Here is a 19,622-nt window from a genome sequence, read left to right as displayed (position 1 = left end):
AGTGATCCCTTTTTATTCTGCTCTTTGAGACTTTAGATGTGGCTCACAGTTATGGCATCAACTTTAGTTTCCACCAATGATGCATTTGCGGCGCAGAAAGGCAGTTCAGTTTCTACCCCGTGAGACCAGGGGGCACCCGTTTTGCCATTACCTTTTTCCCCAGATGTTCAACTCACTGAATTCTGGTGTTCCCACCTCTGCTGCAAGTCATTGAACTGTGACAAACCGCTCTTGAAGCAAAAAGTATCCATTCATAACAGCTTCATTGTCATATTATCGAGTGGCAAACGCACCTGAGCGCATCAGTCCTTGGTGCACAACCAGTCTGCCTCCAAGAGAGGATGGCGCCCATTGTTGAAAAGTTTTCAAGCGTGGACAGGTGTGAGACAGAATTGCAAACAATTATTGATGGATTCCATATGCGGTCTTCATCAAAACTTCAATAGTAGTGCAGATGTCTTCTTTACTTTCAAAGTTTCTGCCATAGCCACTTCCCCAGTATAAGATTCCTTTATTTTGATTTGTAAACTAAATCAAGTAGTGTGAGAAACTTTTTATTTACCCGATACTGTCAGTAACTGGAACGGCACTGATAGAGTTCGTACCTCCACCAGGCTGGACAGTTTACATTTTTTAACCCACTGATGGGCCGGATCTGGATCCACACATTCAACAAAATCGAATCGGCTTGTTATTGTCGCACACCCAACTCATCCACCAAGTTTCATCCGAATCCGTCCAGAACTTTTTGAAGTATCCCGCTCACAGATAAATGGACAGACAGGTGAGCAAACGTAACCCTGTCCACCTTCGGTGGCAGAGGTAATGAGACGGCGTATACTCTACTGTATATGCAACTCTGCGATCACGAAAACCGTTTTCCTAACAGTTACAATTCGTGGAGTGAATTTTTTGGGGGTGACCCTCGTATTCAATTTCTAATTGGGTGACAATATCGATGTTAAACGAATGCTTTCTTCCAAACTTTGGTGGACATCAGTTGTAACCTTGCACATATCCTCCTTCAGATATAGTTCACGTTCAGTGGTGGGTTGTGGTTTGTTCACTGTGATGCTTTGGCAGCATTTTAATTTGTCCCAGAGTGGTTTTATTTGTTTTAAGTCGGGGTTCTGGGCTCACAATTCACATTGTTTATGTTGTTATCCTCAAGCTCGTTCTTAACAAATCGAACAATGCAAGTTTGGGGTATCATGCACACATTTAATCGTCTTTGTCATTGTGTTGTCATATTAAAGCTTGCACTGTAGAGTTGTGCAAAATGTCACAGATTCCTTGCATTGTACTTCTTGTTGTTTTACTTTGTTTTTGCATCTCAAACTTGTTATCTTGCCAAAACGAAGTTTTTGCAAGATATGTTAGTCAGCTTGTATGTTTTTTTGTTTGTTTGTTTGTTTGTTTGTTTGTTTGTTTGTCTGTCTGTAATCACGTATAAAAAATTCTGCAGAGCACAGTTATCATTGGAAATTTTTGTAACTTCGCATATCAGAGGCCGATAGAGGTCCCTTTCAGTGCACAAAATTTTGAAGGTCAAGGTTAAAGGTCAAGGTCACTTTGTCGCAAATCAGGGGAGTCGACGAAACCCTTATTTTTTTGAGTAATTTTGATCGGATCGTCTTCAAACTTCATGGGAATATAGTTCATGGTCTGGCGCTCAGCTGATTAATTTTTGGTGGCGATTGGCCTTGACCTTCATGGTTCGTGCCTCAGGTCAAACATATTTGACCCCAAGGTCAAATTTTCAAGTTTTAGGAACCATATCGTGTAGTACCTCAAATTGAACACCTCGATGAGTGCTTTCTAGATATGTCAAGCTTGAGACATTATGATGTCATTTGGTGACGTTATGAGGCAAAAGCATATTTTTCATGGTTACTCTGTAGAACGATTCTCATCGGAATCTCTCGTAGGCAGATATTCCTCAAGGAGTCGCTCCTGGTGGATAGCAGCTCTGTTCACCTCAGTGTGACCTTAAAGAAGTCACACGTGGTCACCTTTTGGCAAGATACGGGGGTTTTTTTTGTTTGTTTGTTCCCCTCCCCCTCCCCCCCTCTCGCCCCCCCCTTCTTGGACCAACCTGTTTCCTTCATTGCCACTCTTTCTCTTCCTTGTAAACTAATTTTATCACCCTCACTCTTTCAGTTTTGTGTAGTGGTGTGTGGTTTTGCATTGTGATCCCTCCCCTTCTCAATTTCAATTCCAATAACAAGTTATGCTTCTATGGTTCAAGGTGACAGCTCATGTTCGTATGCTTATGCTCATGCTCATGTTCATAATATTTGCAGGTGCTGAGATTTCTTCGGCTTTTTGGCCCAGGAAAGTCGATTCCTTCAGTGTGGCGTAGTGCCCGCCGGAAGCATCGGCGGCGACAGCAACAGCAGCAGAAACGAGACAAGGGGTCAGTGTCAGGTGCAAGTGAATTGGCATCTGGAGGTGTGGCAACAGTGCCCTGTGAGGGTAAAGAACGGCGTTCAGGATGGGAGTACTATAGCAACCCTCCTCCTGCAGCACCCGATCAGTGCATGTCTGATGATGAGGTGAGGATAAGTTGTAGTCTTGGGATATATATATATATATATATATATATATATATATATATATATATATATATATATATATATATATATATATATATATATATCTGTCCATACAGTAACATCTGTGAGGTTGCACCTTAAATGCAAGTTTATTCAACATGCAACAAATGCATCCGTGCAGTCGCTACTTCCTCTTTAGTTTTTTTTTTTTGTTTTTTTCCTCTTATTTTCTCCAGGTATAGCTTAACCGCTTATTGTCGACCCCCCCCCCCTTTCCTCCACCACTCCCTCCATCTTCTACCCCTTGCACTGTGGACCTCTTAAGTCAGGGGGATTTGCTTTCATGTCACTGAACCCTTGCAGGTCCTGCCAGATCTCCATTGCATTGCCTGTCTAACTAAAGCTTTCCTCACACAAGGCATTTCCAGACTGCTTTGTAGCTCTTCCTGAATGTTCTCGATACGGTTTAGACAGGCTTAAGCCCCACTCTGGTGGGGGCTTCATGTTCTTTATCAGTTATTCAATCTCTCTTCGTCTGTCGTCTGTATTAACTCCATCTCACCCAGCAGAAATATCTCTGGTTCTGCATATACCCCTCAATTACCATCTGTTGTGTTTTTTTTTTTTTGTGGTATTTCAATGTCTCCCCCCCCCGCCCTGCACTCCCCCCTCATGATGACTCCATTATAACCTCCCTGTCTGACAATATGGATCTTCTACCAACTTCGCACCTTTTCTTCTCAATATGCATCTTTTCTGAACTTGCCACCTTTCTCATATTTCAGCTCTTTCTTCTTTATTTGTGGTGACTTCAACAACCACCACTCCAATTGTTTCTGAGAAACAACCATGGCAAATCTGATAATGCCTTGTGCGACAAAGCAAGCCTTACTAAATTGGTCAATTTTCCAACTTGAATCTCCGTTCGTACGACATCCTTACTTCCGGACTTGTTTATGAAAAACTTTCCAACCATCCTGCTTTTTCCTTGTTATCCCATTTGGTGTACAGAGCTCCACAGAGGCCTGTGTTGAGGCAGTTTCCTTTATAAAGCAACTTTTATTTTAAATCTGGAAAGCAAATTTTGTTGAGGGTAACCTTCATCACTCTGCAAGGCATGCAATGTGTGTGTCTGTCTGCAGACGAGCAATAATTCAACACCAGTTACATCTGTAAACTGAGCTCTCAATTATCTTCCTCTGTCCCCCAAGACCTGGTGATGCCTGGTCAAGTGTCTCTCACTTGTGTGTGCTCAGAAGTAAAGACAGGCACTCTATAATCACTACTGACATCATCCTACCTCTTCTCCAACAGTCTTGTCACTGGCTGTCAGTTTGGTTTTCATCTTGGTCACTCTGCTGTGGTTATTCAGATTCTCCTCTCCCAGCAATGGAAAGAAGCTCTGAAACTCAAACAGGAGGTTAAAGCTGTGTCCCGGGACATATGTCAAGCATTTGGAACTGCCTGGCATCTGCATCTAAGAGCCAAACGATCTGCCTTATTGCATCCCAGGCTGTCTCCATTTCTGCCTGGCTGATTTCCTTAACACATGCAGGCAGCCCGTTCCCTGCAGGGAACCGTCTCGTCTGTCTTCCGAGTAGAGGCTGGCATAACCCAAGGTCGTTGGTCAAATTGAGTCTAAATTTGTTCCTTGTATACATTAACTAACTCTCCTGAAAACTCACTTCATGATTTTGCAGATGATAAGACAGGGATGCACAAGGAATTTGATGCAGGAAGAGGCCATTTCACCCGTCAAGCCAGTGCTACATCAACACCATATTAATTCACTTTAATTGTTTATCGAGTAAAATTCACTGTGGTGAGGAGAGGGTGGGGTGTTGGTGGTGGGGGAGTGTGAATAAGATAGCACAGACTTTACCAGAGTGTGTTTATATTGTCACTTGGGCGACCCCCACCCAAGACCACAAGCAATGTTGACACTAAGACCGCAACCAGCCACCCTCAGTCCATGACTTCTTGCAAAGTCAAGGAACTTAAGGCCCGGTCACACCTTGACGTTTTAGCCAACATATGCCGATTTTTGAATTTTTTTTCTAAAACGCTGGCACACGTTGAATACGTTATGGGTAAGTTTTGATAACATTGAGAGCACGCTGAAAAACACTGCCATACGTCGTTGTACGTTGGCTTTAAACGTTATACTTTTTGGTTGTCCTCAAATTTTTTCATGCTTGAAATTTCACGACGTATGCCGGCGTATGACTCACACGTTCCGCTACGCTGGCCACAAGTTGTATGCACAGTCTGCGATCGTTGACAGACGTCAACACATGCTACTTGTAAGTTAATCATAAGTTGAGACACGCCGAGGTAATATTTAGCGTACCCGAAACTTATTTCTAACCTATGATTAACGTGTTGTTGGCACGTTACGCGATCCTTGCCACACGTCGACAGACGTTACTTTTAAGTTACTCATAGGCTGAAAGACGTCGGTATAATGGATCGTCCTTGCGTCAGCGTCCACGGCCACGGCCAGGACACTTATTTGCAGCATTCTTCAAACTTTTCTTCGGCATGACGAGGATGTTCACACTTCGATGTCTAGCTTAGCTATGATTCCAATTGTCCATCGGCAGCGTCTATTTAAAATAGTCGAGTTTGAGCGTTTTCACACGTTCAGAAGAAACGCTTCAAATTTCAAAACCCCAGCGTCAAAAAACAAAGGCGAGTGACAGCAATTTAAATCGTTCATTGTAAACAATGAAAATAGCTGAGTGGTACCGTTTAAAAGTCGTTGAGTGTAAAAAAAATCCAATTGTTGAGCGCAAGCGTCTACTTTCAATAGTGGAGATGCAGCCATTTAAATCGTTGAGTTTATCATTTAAATCGTTAAATCGTTAAACGCAAGGACGATCCATCATAACCCACACCCTCCCCCTCACACTCACCTACTACTGCCAACATGAACAAACTAATACTAATACTAATACTGATACTGATACTGTTACTGCTGACATGGACATCGACTCAAAAAGGACTCGAAAACGCTGTTGGGTTCCCCTTTTATGAGCAGCATTTTTATATACCAATTCCCAAAACCGCTGGGAACACGTCTTTATATGGCAGTTGTAAGCTAGAAACACGTTAATTTATTTTTTTTTTGTCGACCGGAAGACGTCATTGGAATACGTCTACATACGTTGATGTGTGTTGGGACTACGTAAAGAATTGGTTCAAAGCACGTCAAACATAAAGGCCCGGTCACACCTTGACGTTTTAGCCAACGTATGCCGATTTTTGAAATTTTTTTCTAAAACGCTGGCACACGTTGAATACGTTATGGGTAAGTTTTGATAACATTGAGAGCACGCTGAAAAACACTGTCATACGTCGTTGTACGTTGGCTTTAAACATTGTACTTTTTGGTTGTCCTCAAATTTTTTCATGCTTGAAATTTCACGACGTATGCCGGCGTATGACTCACACGTTCCGCTACGCTGGCCACAAGTTGTATGCACGGTCTGCGATCGCTGACAGACGTCAACACATGCTACTTGTAAGTTAATCATAAGTTGAGACACGCCGAGGTAATGTTTAGCGTACCCGAAACATATTTCTAACCTATGATTAACGTGTTGTTGGCACGTTACACGATCCTTGCCACACGTCGACAGACGTTACTTTTAAGTTACTCATAGGCTGAAAGACGTCGGTATAATGGATCGTCCTTGCGTCAGCGTCCACGGCCACGGCCAGGACACTTATTTGCAGCATTCTTCAAACTTTTCTTCGGCATGACCAGGATGTTCACACTTCGATGTCTAGCTTGGCTATGATTCCAATTGTCCTTCGGCAGCGTCTATTTAAAATAGTCGAGTTTGAGCGTTTTAACACGTTCAGAAGAAACGCTTCAAATTTCCAAACCCCAGCGTCAAAAAACAAAGGCGAGTGACAGCAATTTAAATCGTTCATTGTAAACAATGAAAATAGCTGAGTGGTACCGTTTAAAAGTCGTTGAGTGTAAAAAAATCCAATTGTTGAGTGCAAGCGTCTACTTTCAATAGTGGAGATGCAGCCATTTAAATCGTTAAACGCAAGGACGATCCATCATAACCCACACCCTCCCCCTCACACTCACCTACTACTGCCAACATGAACAAACTACTACTAATACTAATACTAATACTAATACTGTTACTGCTGACATGGACATCGACTCAAAAAGGACTCGAAAACACTGTTGGGTTCCCCTTTTATGAACACCATTTTTATATACCAATTCCCAAAACCGCTGGGAACACGTCTTTATATGGCAGTTGTAAGCTAGAAACACGTTCATTTATTTTTTTTTGTCGACCGGAAGACGTCATTGGAATACGTCTACATACGTCGATGTGTGTTGGGACTACGTAAAGAATTGGTTCAAAGCACGTCAAACACAAGTTAGAAATAAGTTTCGCGTAAAAAAGACATTACCGCGACGTGTTTCGACTTATGAGTAGCTTATAAGTAGCGTTTGTGGACGTGTGTAAGCGTCCACATATCGTGTGTACAACTTATCCCCATCGCATGCGGAACGTGTGTCATACGCCGAGTACTTCGTAAAATTTTGAACATGTTTAAAATTTCTTGACGTACTCTACTTACTACGACGTATGATAGCGTAATTTAGCGTTGTACTCACGTATACCAAACTTACTCATACCGTATTTGACGTGCCCCAACGTTTTAGACACATTTTTCTTAGGTCGGCATACGCTGGCAAGATCGCCAAGGTGTGACCGCGATGTTGACACTTCCATTTCTACGGTAGTTATGATTCGAATCGTTGAGCGTCAGCCTTTTAATAGGCTACGTCACGACATCGTCGGTGATGCGTGCAACGCGCTATGCCTAAGTTAGACTATCGTTGGGCATCGGTTGTGTAGGCCGACAACAGGTTCAGCATTCGTTGGTATAAGTTATCTATAACACAACGAAACGTTCTGTGTCCGTTACCAATGCGTTATACATAAGACCAAGTCGCTATGAATACGTCCGAATCTTTAAAAAAAAACATCAAAAGTTCAACGTAAGCCAGCGTTTTATATAAATTTTAATACGTTGCCATCGCTGGCTAAAACGTCAAGGTGTGACCGGGCCTTTAGAGCTATTCTAGTTCACGGTTTCAGACCCATGGGGACCAACACGTGTCTCATAACCATCCCTATCAGTTCCAGTTGATGCATTGAAATCCCTAAGATGAGAAGAGTGTCTCGCCTGGGTCACTGATCAATTGCAGACTTGAGCGTAGCATAGAATGCGTCCTTTGTGGTGAGATCACTCATCTCATTTGTCGGAAATACAGACACCAGGGAAATGACACCCAAGGAGTGATGAATCCTGAGTCTCATAATACTCTCGTTGACTGGTGTTACCTCAATTATCATTGGAGTCAGCTTATTGGACACAGCGACACAACTCCGTGGGCATGGCAACCATTGGAACGACTCGACCAATAGTAGGTGTAACCACCTGCCATGATCTCGCCGCAATCCGGTCTCTGAACCTCAGAGAGTGCTGCAATATCGATGTCCAAACGCTTGAGCTCAGATGATAACAGAGACAGGTGATCATCCTCTCTTAGGGATAGGACATTCCAGGCACCCACCCGAAGGGACCACCTCAGGTTATCGTCTGTTGGACACCTCAGCACCACTCTGACACACTCTCCCGCAATCTGACCCAGCAAGGTTACTCCGTGGTTTTCCTCCTGTCATCAGAGTGGGGGTCCCGCAGGCTTTGCCCCAATCCCGTCATCCTGTGAGCTGCCCTCCGTTAGGCAGCTGCACAGGAGGTACTCCCACGGAGTGGTTTTTCAGATTTATTTTTGCTTTTTGTGTTTTGCGGAATGAAGGGTTTTACGGTGGCTGGAGTGCAAATCCTGCCACCGACCTCATAAAAAAAAGTAACCAAGCAGCAGGAGGACGTCTGCAGACACAGTTGGGCACTAGATATGGATGGCCATTGGCTCACAAGGAGCTACTCCACCCTTTGACAGGTTTTGTTTTTAATCCTGTTGGGTGTCCATATTCATACACCCTCCTCACCAGGAAACTTGGTGAGGGAGACGGTTTAGTCACTGACAACCCGACCATGAAACTAGTTCGTATGGGTTTACATGATACCTGTTGCAAGTCACCACATCTGCTCTGGCCTGACTTAACAATTTGTATCTCTCAGCTTCTCAAAGCTTCTCAGGCATTTTATGTTCTTCAATGGAGTATTGCTCTCCTCTGGGGGCTGGCTCCCAGCCTCTCATTTCTCGTTCTTTTGTAAATCCGAAAGCAACACCCTGCACATTGTTGGCATCATATGTCAGGAGGCTGAGACTCAGTCTCCTGCTCTTACATTGCGAAAGGTCGGTGGCCACTCCCTCATCCTCATTTTCAACTGGTCTCACAACTCCGGCCCTTTTGACCTTCCACCACTCACCTCACCTTCCCTTCCAGCCACGCATCTGTTATTCCAATAACACCCTTCTTGTTAGCCGTGGTAAGTCAAATTTGTATGCACACTTGCAGTCCTTTGTAACTTTATTCTCCTGTTTCTGGAATCTCCTCGCTGCATTAGGCCAATCCTGTTTCAATGTGGCAACATATCGTCATCTTATATAGTCTTAGCCATGAGCTCTTCTACCATCACTAACCCATTCTGGTCATCTTCCCACCCTACTCCGCCTGTTCAAGTTCCTCTTATCTGTGGTTTGTGCATGTGTTCACCATTGCCCACTGCACTTCTGTCAGTACGATAGTCATCCATCCTTTATCTCTCTCCCATGTAAGCCATGGTTGTTTATATAAAAGTAGTTTCTGTTTTCACCTGCATAAATCTTCCTCAGAGCATGACAGAGTATATCCAGCTTTGAAATATCACCTTTTTATTGCTAGATAACAATGATGGCACCTGTGGAGGGAAAAACGAGGGAAGCAAGTGCAGCGCCAGAGGGTGGTTCTGATGCACGCCCACAAGTGGCACCTTGGCGCCATGGCCCAGCTCGTCTTTGGTACGACCTCTTGGGAGTCTCCGATGATGGTGTTGGATTTGATTATGGATTTCGCCTTCATTCACAGGTACACAAGTCTGCAAAAGGGGTGAGATACGTGTGGGGAGTTGTAGGGCTTTAGCAGGTGAATGAGCCATTGGGGCCTGGTTGGGCAAGTTACTTTACTGACGAATATTGTGAATCTCTCCAAGCATCGTATTGTTGTATTCTCTCAGCATGGCTAGTATTTTTCACTTTGCATTGCATTGCTGATACTTTTAGGTTCTGATATGTATTGTTATATTTTGTTCTCTAGCTTTCTCCTGTATAAAAGTACGAGCTGCTCTGGCAGTTGCCTGGATGGTTTGCCACTACCTTTCCATCATTGGTTCAGGGGAGGAATTTGGATTTTGGCTCGGTTACTGCCATTCAATGGCCTATTCTTTATGAAATGTACCATGGTTCTTTCATATCCACAAATTGGTGATGGCCGATGATAATTTACATATTACTATGTCAAAAACGTTCCAATTTACTAGTTCCCGTCCCCCCACCCTGACAAAATGAAGCATTGCACACGTGCTTAATTTGGTGAACAATTAATGACCTCGTGGGTGTGAAGCAAAAAGTGGGGTTAACCAATTAGTTCACTTTTCTGTCTGTCTGTCTGTCTGTCTGCAGATATCACTTTATGATCGAGAAACTACTTAATTTTGATCGAATGTTGTATTTCATACACTCCAGAACAGTGGAGAACACAAATCAGAAAATGAATTGGAACACTACCTGCAGTTTAGCACTACTTTGGTTCTGAATTTGGAAAACTGTACAGAGTCTCGTCTCGATCGCATATGTGCAGAGGAAGGTCAGGTCAGGTCAGGTATGGGAGCATGCACTGGAGCAGCGCTTCGCTGCGTGCACTTTCCGATGCTACTCCAGGGGCATCGGTCTGGCCATCCCCCAGGCAGATGCCTGGCCCCCATCTCCTTGAGATGCTGATCAACCAGCTGCAACCACGAGGCACGTAGTTGGCCCGTTGACCCCCTCCACTCACGAGGCTCCCTCGTTGAGAGAATCTGGTGATCAGGATCAGCGTCAGGAAAACGAGCCACTTGTCCAGACAGCCGCAGCTGATGCTCACAGACTATGCAGGTAACAAATCTCATTTGAGTCTCTCTCAGCAACCGCCCGTTGGACACAAAGTCCGACCAGCGATAGCCAAGGATTCTCCGAAGAGACCTGGTACCAAAGGAATTAAATCTCCATCTCAGATCCCTGGTCAGAGTCCAAGTATCACATCCGTAGAGCAAGACTGGAAGCACCAAGGACCTAAAGACTTGGACATTCGGCCTCCCGCACACGTACCGGCAGCGCCACACCCCATGATCCAGTGAATCCATGACTCCCCAGGCCCGACCAGGACATCTATTGACCTATGGCTCACAGCCAGTGGAGGTGTGAATATCACTGACAAGGTACGTGAATCTCTCCATGACCTAAATATCCTCACCTCAAATAGGTACAGACAAGATAGCAGCATTCAAGATGTCATTTATTGCCGAGAGAGGAATGAGTAAGGTAAATATTTTCGTCTGCCTGTCTGACAGCGAGACAAAATTGAAAATCATTCCAAACAGGAAACCTCTTGCTTTTAAGGACATCATAAAGGACACAAACAGCAGGCTGGAAGAACTAGTGCAACATGTTAATCAAGGTGGTGTAAAAGACGATGCCTCTATGGCTGTAAACTTCTGAAAAGAAATTTCGACAACTTTTAAAACCTTTATGTTATTTCAATTGAGTTATATGCTTGAACACTGGAGACCAGAAATCGCCTTCTTGGCACTTCCAAAAACCTTTAGTTTAGCAGTACTTGGACAAACATTCACGCCGTATCCTGCCCCGAGGGCAGAGTAACTGTGACGTTCAGCATTCAGCAAAATATGGCGGCGCCTTGCGCTGTTTGTTTAGTGCAGGATGCAAAGCAAGATTTTAAAAGACCCTTTCTATGTCTTTTTCTCAAAACTGCATTGGGTGTGGTGTTCGATGAACTCTATTTTTTGCAATTCTGTCTTGGTGCTTGTTGAACCACACCACGTAGAGCAAATTTGAAACCATTGCAATCAAAACCTAACTATCTAAAAATAAATGTCGTTTTTAATGAGCCTGGGACAAGGTTTCTGTTAGTTTCTGGAGGAACTTTTCCAGATGTTGATATTATATGCCATGGTAAAAGTGAGAAAGGGGTGATTTCAAAACATACATCCTTCTATTTTCCTTCGGTCTTGGGTCCAATTGTTGCGCAAGCAAAACTGTCCTTTTCTTTGTGGTTTCCATCCATTGTCATGTGCATTGATCTCAGTGGTAGCTAAATTTATTGATGCCACAAGAATGAAGCCATGTTTTTGGCTCTGAAACTCTTGGAAAAGGAAATCCTTTTTTAAACCCTCTGCCTCCCCCCTCACTTTAACATGTGGCATTATAATGGCCAATACGGTTTCAGCTAAGATATTCATGGGCTTGTGCTGTTTGATTAATTCTTCTTTTCCTTTGCCTTCCTCAGAACAGTGAAACTGAGGCAGAAAGGGCATCTAATGATCTGCAGGATGTTGCGGTGGACAGCAAACATCAAATGGAAATGGAAGAAGAGAAAGCGATGAGTGGAGGAATCATAGAACCGTTTGGTGCGATTCAATCCGTGGTTGATCAGATGATTGAAAGTGATCCGGTCACGGAAATTCAAGACGTTGTTGACGAGATCCTAATCAGTGAGGAGATCAAGAGGGAGGACATTGAAGTGGGAGTGAAAACCTCTCCTCCCCAACTGAAGTTTCCTTCAGACGATCATTTCCTGATGGTGTCCCAAATTCGTTGGGAAGAAGATATTGTCTGGAATGGGGAGGACATCCGGCACAAGGTGAGTGCATTTTATAAAAAAATCTCGGTACCTCATGGGCTAGCTTATTCCAATTAATTTACAAATTGTTTAAAAATAGACTCCTAATGTCCCTTTAGCTCACCTGTGCCTGTTCTTTTCATGTGCTCCAGAAATCTCATGTTAGCACACACATGATTGTCCAGAACTGTGGTCAATTACAGTGATCAATTCCATGTATATGACAGTCCACACACAGATGTATATGACAGTTCCATCTCCTCTTTGGGCTACGTTAGGGCTGCAATTAGGTTAGGTACCACCACAGCATGGCCTATTTTTGAAAGGTATTGTACCATTTGTAACATCCACAAATGAATGCTAACAGACACGGCTTTGCATCCTTCTGAAGGACAGCACATTCAGTGATGCAACACCCTGCCTGCCAGCACCAGTACGACAATCTAAAGTTGGGCTGGGAAGCAAAGACGACTATGCTACCTCTGAGCTATTCCATAAGCTCAACAATTAGTAATCAGCAAAATGTAACCTAGTCGGAGTTTTCTGATTTGGTATTTGAATCTTGAATTTTGTTTCACTTTAAGACATGTATGCTTACTCCATAAAGCTTCGGTCTCTTTCAAGAAATTCAGCATTTACATTTCGATTGAAGATCTTTACTCACAGGTGCAGTGTTGCTCACATTTTGTAAATGTTCCAGGTACTCAAGTCACAGCGAGCAAGCCATGCCGGTTGGCTTCCCACAAGTGTTACTCGAAACGCCAGTGCATACAATGCGCAGCAAGGCATGGACCCACACAATGACCCAATTCATATTGTTGCCATGTTGCTTCACGGGTAAGATTTATTATTGATTAACCAGTTTGTATCCTTTCTTCATTGTAACAGGTTTGAACCGCAGTTTCAGCTGGCTAACAACACCACAGATTGCCCTGCCTTCCAAGCCTCCGACCCCAGTTATTGTTGCACCTGGGAAGGTGGCTAAGGACAAGGGGCAAGTGGAAAATTCTGGTAAAGCTTTTTTAACAGTGTCTTCTTTTTGCACAATTAGTCTAAAGATGTATCTACCTAACATTATTTTAAGTCAACACAATATATGTCTATATACTGTATAAACGTTACATGGCCCCTCAGTACCCTTCTATGTCTCTTCCACAAGCAGAGGAAAATCGAACAAGCTACTCCATATTCCCAGTGGATAACGAGGAACTCGTGTATGGACGTTGGGAAGATAATATTATTTGGGATGACCAGGCTATGGATGAAATTCCCTCACCGCCCATCCTTACTCTGGATCCTAATGATGAGAACATCATCCTCGGTGATTGTTGCATTAACGTATCTCACGCTGCTGCTCTGACTTGCTCATATATTTTGCTTGGTATTGCTTTGCATTTCTTTCCCTTATATTTTCACCCCGCGCTCGCAAAGCGGAAAGCAGGGTTAAGCGATCGATGCCGTGTTTTCATCCGATTGACTAGAAAATTCAAGAGAATTTGCATATCGAGTCACTGAATTCAACCACCAACTATTTTTTGTTCAACGTCGGCCGATATTTCTAAAGTGGTCAATTTTCATCTCATTGACTTGAAATTTGAACAAGATTTTCAGATCGGCTCAATTAATTCAACCACCAATTCATTTTGAGGTCAACCAACATAGGCCAAACGGTCAACATCGATGAAATTTCTAAAATTGTCAATTTTCATCTGATTGGCTTGAAATTTGAACAGGATTTTCATATCAGGTCACTAAATTAAACTACCAACTCTTTTTTGAGGTCAACATCGGCCAAATTTCTAAAATTGTCAATTTTCATCCGATTGACTTGACATTTGAACAAGATTTTCAGATTGGCTCACTGAATTCAACCACCAATTCTTTTTGAGGTCACCATAATCCAAAAGGTCAACATAGGCCAAATTTCGGAAATCCTCAATTTTCATCCAATTGACTTGAAATTTGAACAGGATTTTCATGAAAATGAAATGAAGTCTGGCAGCTATATTGGATTTAAGGGGAAATCTTTGAAAATCTTCGTCAGAGAAACCACTAACCGATCAATGCAAAATTTAACTAATTGATCAATTGACCCTGGAAAATATGGTTTGATAAAGGTGATATCATTGGTCACATGGTCTGGCAGCCATATTGGATCAAAGAAAAAACAAAAACCTTAAACAAAATCGTTCGCTCACACCAAGTCCTTCTCAAGACTGTGAGAGGTATGTATTCGATGAATACCATCTACTTGAAGTTATTGCTGCTCAAGGGGATGCCACCAGTTACCAAATGTGAAGGTTCACAAACTTTTTCTGACACAGAAATTGAATGTTGGATCATTTTGCTCAATAAATAAATGAAAAAGTAGATTTTATTTTTGTGTGCTCTATGTTTAATCATGTTGCCTCCATCTATTAATATGACTTAGATGAAGATCTGATCACATTTTTGGTCAAAGTTATGTAGAAATACAGAAAATTTGAAAGGGTTCACAAACTTTTTTCTCACTACTGTATGAAGATGAGGCATTCAATGATATGAGTGAATAAAGTGGGGAAAAAAAAAATTTGAGCACTTTACGTAACAAAACCATTGTGGCCTGTTCCAAGTCAAAGCATTGTTGAGCAAGCTTTGCGAAATGGTAAATTAAGACCCCAGCAAGCTGACAAACGACTGACTCAGGGGCTGACCAAGGATGATGCCTTGATAAAGAATAAATAAATAAGGCCTTTAATCATCTTCAAAAGGGTTGTTTATATTAACCGAAGCACCCAATTTTCATTCATGCAATACCTTGGAGTTACCTTGCTGTGTATGCAAAGTTTGGGGCTGCGAGGTTTCATGGTTTTTGAGTTATGGAAAAAAAACAGACAGACTGACGCACACTGACATTTATCATTATAGATTTCCTTGAAGTATTCGACTTGGACTGAAAAATGTATTGCTCAAATACCCTGTTGTTCATCCTATCCATCAATGATCTACTGTTCCTTATTCCTGGTTTGCTGGTGAGCAGAGGTTCCAGAAAGTGAACCACAAAGCCCTCCTTCATCTCCTAGTAAAGAAGGTAAAAAGGATGGACCATCTCGCCGAGGACGCTTGTTGCTCGGAAAAGGAGGAGCAGACAAAGATGATAATAAGGTGGAATATAGCTAGTCACTCTCTGAGTTCTCATTTCACTGTTTTGGGTTCCTTTGATCTGTTTCATTATTGCTTTCATCAATTAGACCAAATGATGTAACACTTTTTTTTCATTGCTTTGCTTCTTCAATGCTGACAATGCTTTGGCCACTCAAATGTATGATGTATAAAGTGCTTCAGTTTAGCTCGCCTCCAATGTGATGTACAGGTTGTGGACAAAAAAATGGAAACACCTGGGTAAATGAGGGACACCAAGCGACGACTTCCACACAAGTGTGGCCCATGTGATAATTAACCAAATAACTTCCCAGCATGCTTAGTCATGCATAAAAAGCTGCACAGGCCTGGTTGCCAGTAATTATGGCTAGCGTGGCTGCAACATGAGACTCCCCCCACCTCCTCCCCCTATTCCCCCATCCACCGAGCACGTGTGGTCACCCAATGGTTTGAAGAGCGTGACACTGATGCTCTCCATATATCATGGCCTTCTCGGTCACCAAATCTGAACCCAATCGAGCATTTATTGGATATTCTGGGATGACACCTGAGACAGCATTTTCCATCTCCATCAAACATGTGAGTTAATTGACTTTCTTGTGGAAGAATGGTTCCACATCCCTCCTGCAGAATTCCAGATGCTGGTGGAACCTATGCCATGGCACATACAGGCCGTACTGGCCGCATGTGGTGACCCAACACCCTACTAAGTGACTTTATATTATTGTTTCCATTTTTTTGTTCATTACCTGTCACCTATGGCATGTGGCTTGGTAATCACATTTTCATGAATTTAATTTTCACTCAACTAGTGTGGCTTGGACATTCCACTTAACATGTTAATATTGCCAGTGTATTGCACATCTCCATTTTTGCTTGAACTAGCAATGAGCTCCATTCATTGTTATATCATTGGCAAAACAAATTGACCAAAACGAATCCACCCTGATGAAAATGTAAATATGCATTATGGACTTGTTAAGATGTATCGTGACTCCCCCAGTCATTCACTTTCACTCCCCCATAATATTGCTGTATTGTCAGGCTTGTGTGTACCTGGTCATGACAGGCTGCACATTTGCACCTACAAATCTTCACGGTTATTGACAAAACTTTCTTGAACTCTTTTCAGTATTTATGAAACTATTGTGACGTCCACGGGACTTGAACAGTCCCGCCAACGTAGAATGAGCCGAAACGATGGAGGCGGTTTATTTTTTTATAACCCAAAGATGGCGGTTTTAATCGCTCTACCGCAAACGGGACGAGGAAGGTGGCACAAGTTGCTTTTCACTGAGTTAATAACGTTTATTTCTCTAACCAGAAATAATAAGACTCGGCAAGAGGAGGCATCCGGGGCGATTCGACGGGATGGTGGTGTGGGTTCGGGCGTGGGGAAAATGCAAACAATTCCAATGGATATACAAATCTCAAACCCTCTAAGGCGCCAGGTACACACACACACACACACACACACACACACACACACACACACACACACACACACACACACACACACAAAACGTAGCTGGTCCTGGTGGTCAGGCTGGCCCGTGGTGTAGACGCAACAGTCCCTGGATTGGCGTCGGACGAGCTGGCGTTGCGCTCGTCAGGGGCAGGAGACACCGTGGTGCTGTCGACCTCCTGGTGTCGGCACAAGTCCGCTCACAGCCGCCAGGGAGCCAGTTCTGGCGCCAAGTTGCGAGCAGGAGAGGGAGGCAGGTCCGCCCGCCGTTCGACCCCGTCCTCTGAGCCAGCAGAACCCCAGAGCCAACTGAGGTGAGGCACGAGGCACAGCAAGGCCACGAGACACGATGAATCCAGGATCGAATCAGCGCAACAAAACAGCACGCTCCCAGCACAACAGCCTCCACCAAAACGGTTTTTCTTTATCGATCTTCTTCCTCCCACCCCTTTTCCCCGAACAGAACCTTTTTTATCCTCGAGTCCTCGTCACTTCCAATCAAGCCGTTTTATTGGCCCTCCGCCGTCGCCTTCCGCCAATCATGATCACGGGGCGGAGCCATCCGCAGCACTGTCCTGTGACGTCACGGCAAGCCTCCAGGGAATACTAAAAGGGGTTTACGCAGACACACTTACCCTAACCCGTCTCCCTGTCTAATTACGTGACAATTATCATTTCCCCCTTAAAGAAATGGACATTTACTAGAGAACTTATCACCACTGAATTGCTACTTATTACATCAAGATCCTGGTACAACTCGAACAGCATGGCATACCTAATTAAACATCCTAATTACCCTTTGAATGCATACCCCCCCCCCCCTCAGACGTAACACTATTAATGCCAATTTGATCCTCTCATCAGCTCTAAAAGCACTTTGACTTCGTCTGGCTGTGACATTATCAGCCTTACCAATGCCTGCAGTATTTCCTTTATTCGCCTCCCCACATGTGATTAATGGCACACTATCACTGTGTACATCAGAACATTCAAGCAAAATATTTCGCTACACGTGCAAAAATAGAATAAATAGTGCAGCATATTGGAAGAATTTATCGATCCAACATGATCTGGACATAACTAGCAATTAAATATCGTCATGTGCCAACGTAGTAAAACGTATATTTCTGATCCTGCAGTTTCCATTCCATTCCGAAAGCTGAAAACGGAATTTGAAGTGGTTCATTTGAAGGTAAATGTTACCGAATTGGTCGGATATAAAGGTCCGCTTTTCGGCAGCCAAAACAATACCTGAAGTGGCCTTCGGCACCCTACACTTCTGAAATGCTATTGATCATATGATAGATATTCGAATGGCACATTGTCGAGAGCGTTCCTCTGCTAGGCTGAATAGTTTACATTTTGTATCCCACTGATAGGCCTGATCTGTATCCGGATTTCCTTAACCTCTCCCAATTGATTCACAGGACTCTTTCCAAACCCTTTGTTTTTTTCCTTACCTTTGTAGTTTCCATTTTCTGATTTGTATATTTTAATCCATTTCTTCTCTCTTTTCGTATTTCCTTTGGTCTGTCTAGCCACTGATGACCCAAGGATCAAGCAGAGACCCATGGAATCTATCAAACGATGAGTATTATTTCCCCAAACAAGCCAGCATGCCTGGATCATTTGGTGGGAACATCATCCAGGTGATGCATAAAATCGAGTGCACAACAACATTTGAGTTGCATGCAAAGCATCATATAAATACACTTGCAATGGAAGAAAAACGACTTGATTTTAACATCCTCAAACCTGTTAACTTTTGAGGTATTAAGATAAAATTTCTCTGCTACATTTGCAGCAATATTGTTTCTTAGACAGGTTCTAAGGCTTATGAAAGAGTCGAGTCAAGCACGCGCGCATGCACACACACACACACACACACACACACACACACACACACACACACACACACATGGAGGTGGCTACTTTGAGACCTGAGAGGGCTCTGTTCCACCTTCTGAAACCCACATATGGAGATAACAACCAACGCCGCACACAAATCATGATGCATTCACAGGTGCAGAGTTCGTAACATAAAGCTGTGAGAGTGTGGTCTGTGTTTAAGGTGTATACATGAAGATCCTATCGTGTATGTCTCAAATAGTAGACTATTGTGTATCTTAAGACAGAATGAGACAAAACTCTCAAAAGTCAAAAACAACAACCCCAAGGGGGCAGTGTTTCAGTGAGTATTTTGAAGCTTCTGTCTTGGACACACGCACGCTATCACTATGTACATTGGCTTAGTGGTTATAAACAGCATGATTGCTGTTTTCTGAGTCAAGAATTTGAAGAAAGGCTTTTTAGAGATCATTAATCTTTATACTTAAGAAGCTTGCTTTGTGTTCAGATATGTTGAACTCTGTTACTGTATTCTTCCAGCATTCCATCCCAGCTGTGGAGCTGCGGCAGCCATTTTTTCCCACACATATGGGCCCTATAAAGCTGAGGCAATTCCATCGGCCTCCCCTCAAAAAGTATTCCCATGGGCCTTTGTCACAACCTGGACCCCACCCTGTATGTTCGCTGCTGAAACACATCCGCAAGAAAGCCAAAGTATGCATGGGG

At 43.3% G+C, this 19,622-nt stretch overlaps 1 protein-coding gene across 5 annotated transcripts in view; it reads left to right on the top strand.

Annotated features, from left to right (window-relative positions):
- Window positions 1-19,622, top strand: part of LOC147024746 (transcription initiation factor TFIID subunit 1-like) — a 116,486-nt gene that overhangs the window by 35,661 nt on the left and 61,203 nt on the right. For 2 of the 5 annotated variants that reach the window (XM_085884971.1, XM_085884976.1), the window contains 9 exons: window positions 2,304-2,555; window positions 9,452-9,655; window positions 12,110-12,463; window positions 13,143-13,227; window positions 13,331-13,453; window positions 13,602-13,763; window positions 15,462-15,586; window positions 18,587-18,697; window positions 19,437-19,610. In XM_085884971.1, coding sequence (XP_085741097.1) covers window positions 2,304-2,555; window positions 9,452-9,655; window positions 12,110-12,463; window positions 13,143-13,227; window positions 13,331-13,453; window positions 13,602-13,763; window positions 15,462-15,586; window positions 18,587-18,697; window positions 19,437-19,610 — 1,590 coding nt within the window. The remainder of the gene's footprint in view (window positions 1-2,303; window positions 2,556-9,451; window positions 9,656-12,109; window positions 12,464-13,142; window positions 13,228-13,330; window positions 13,454-13,601; window positions 13,764-15,461; window positions 15,587-18,586; window positions 18,698-19,436; window positions 19,611-19,622) is intronic. The other 3 variants (XM_085884975.1, XM_085884974.1, XM_085884972.1) reach the window with 3 other exon arrangements.

This window comes from Eptatretus burgeri, chromosome 6 (assembly GCF_056783735.1).
Source record: "Eptatretus burgeri isolate ZD-2024b chromosome 6, Ebu_testis_v1, whole genome shotgun sequence".
Taxonomy (NCBI): domain Eukaryota; kingdom Metazoa; phylum Chordata; class Myxini; order Myxiniformes; family Myxinidae; genus Eptatretus; species Eptatretus burgeri.
Note: the sequence above shows the minus strand (reverse complement) of the source record. Positions and strands in the feature narration are given on the sequence as shown.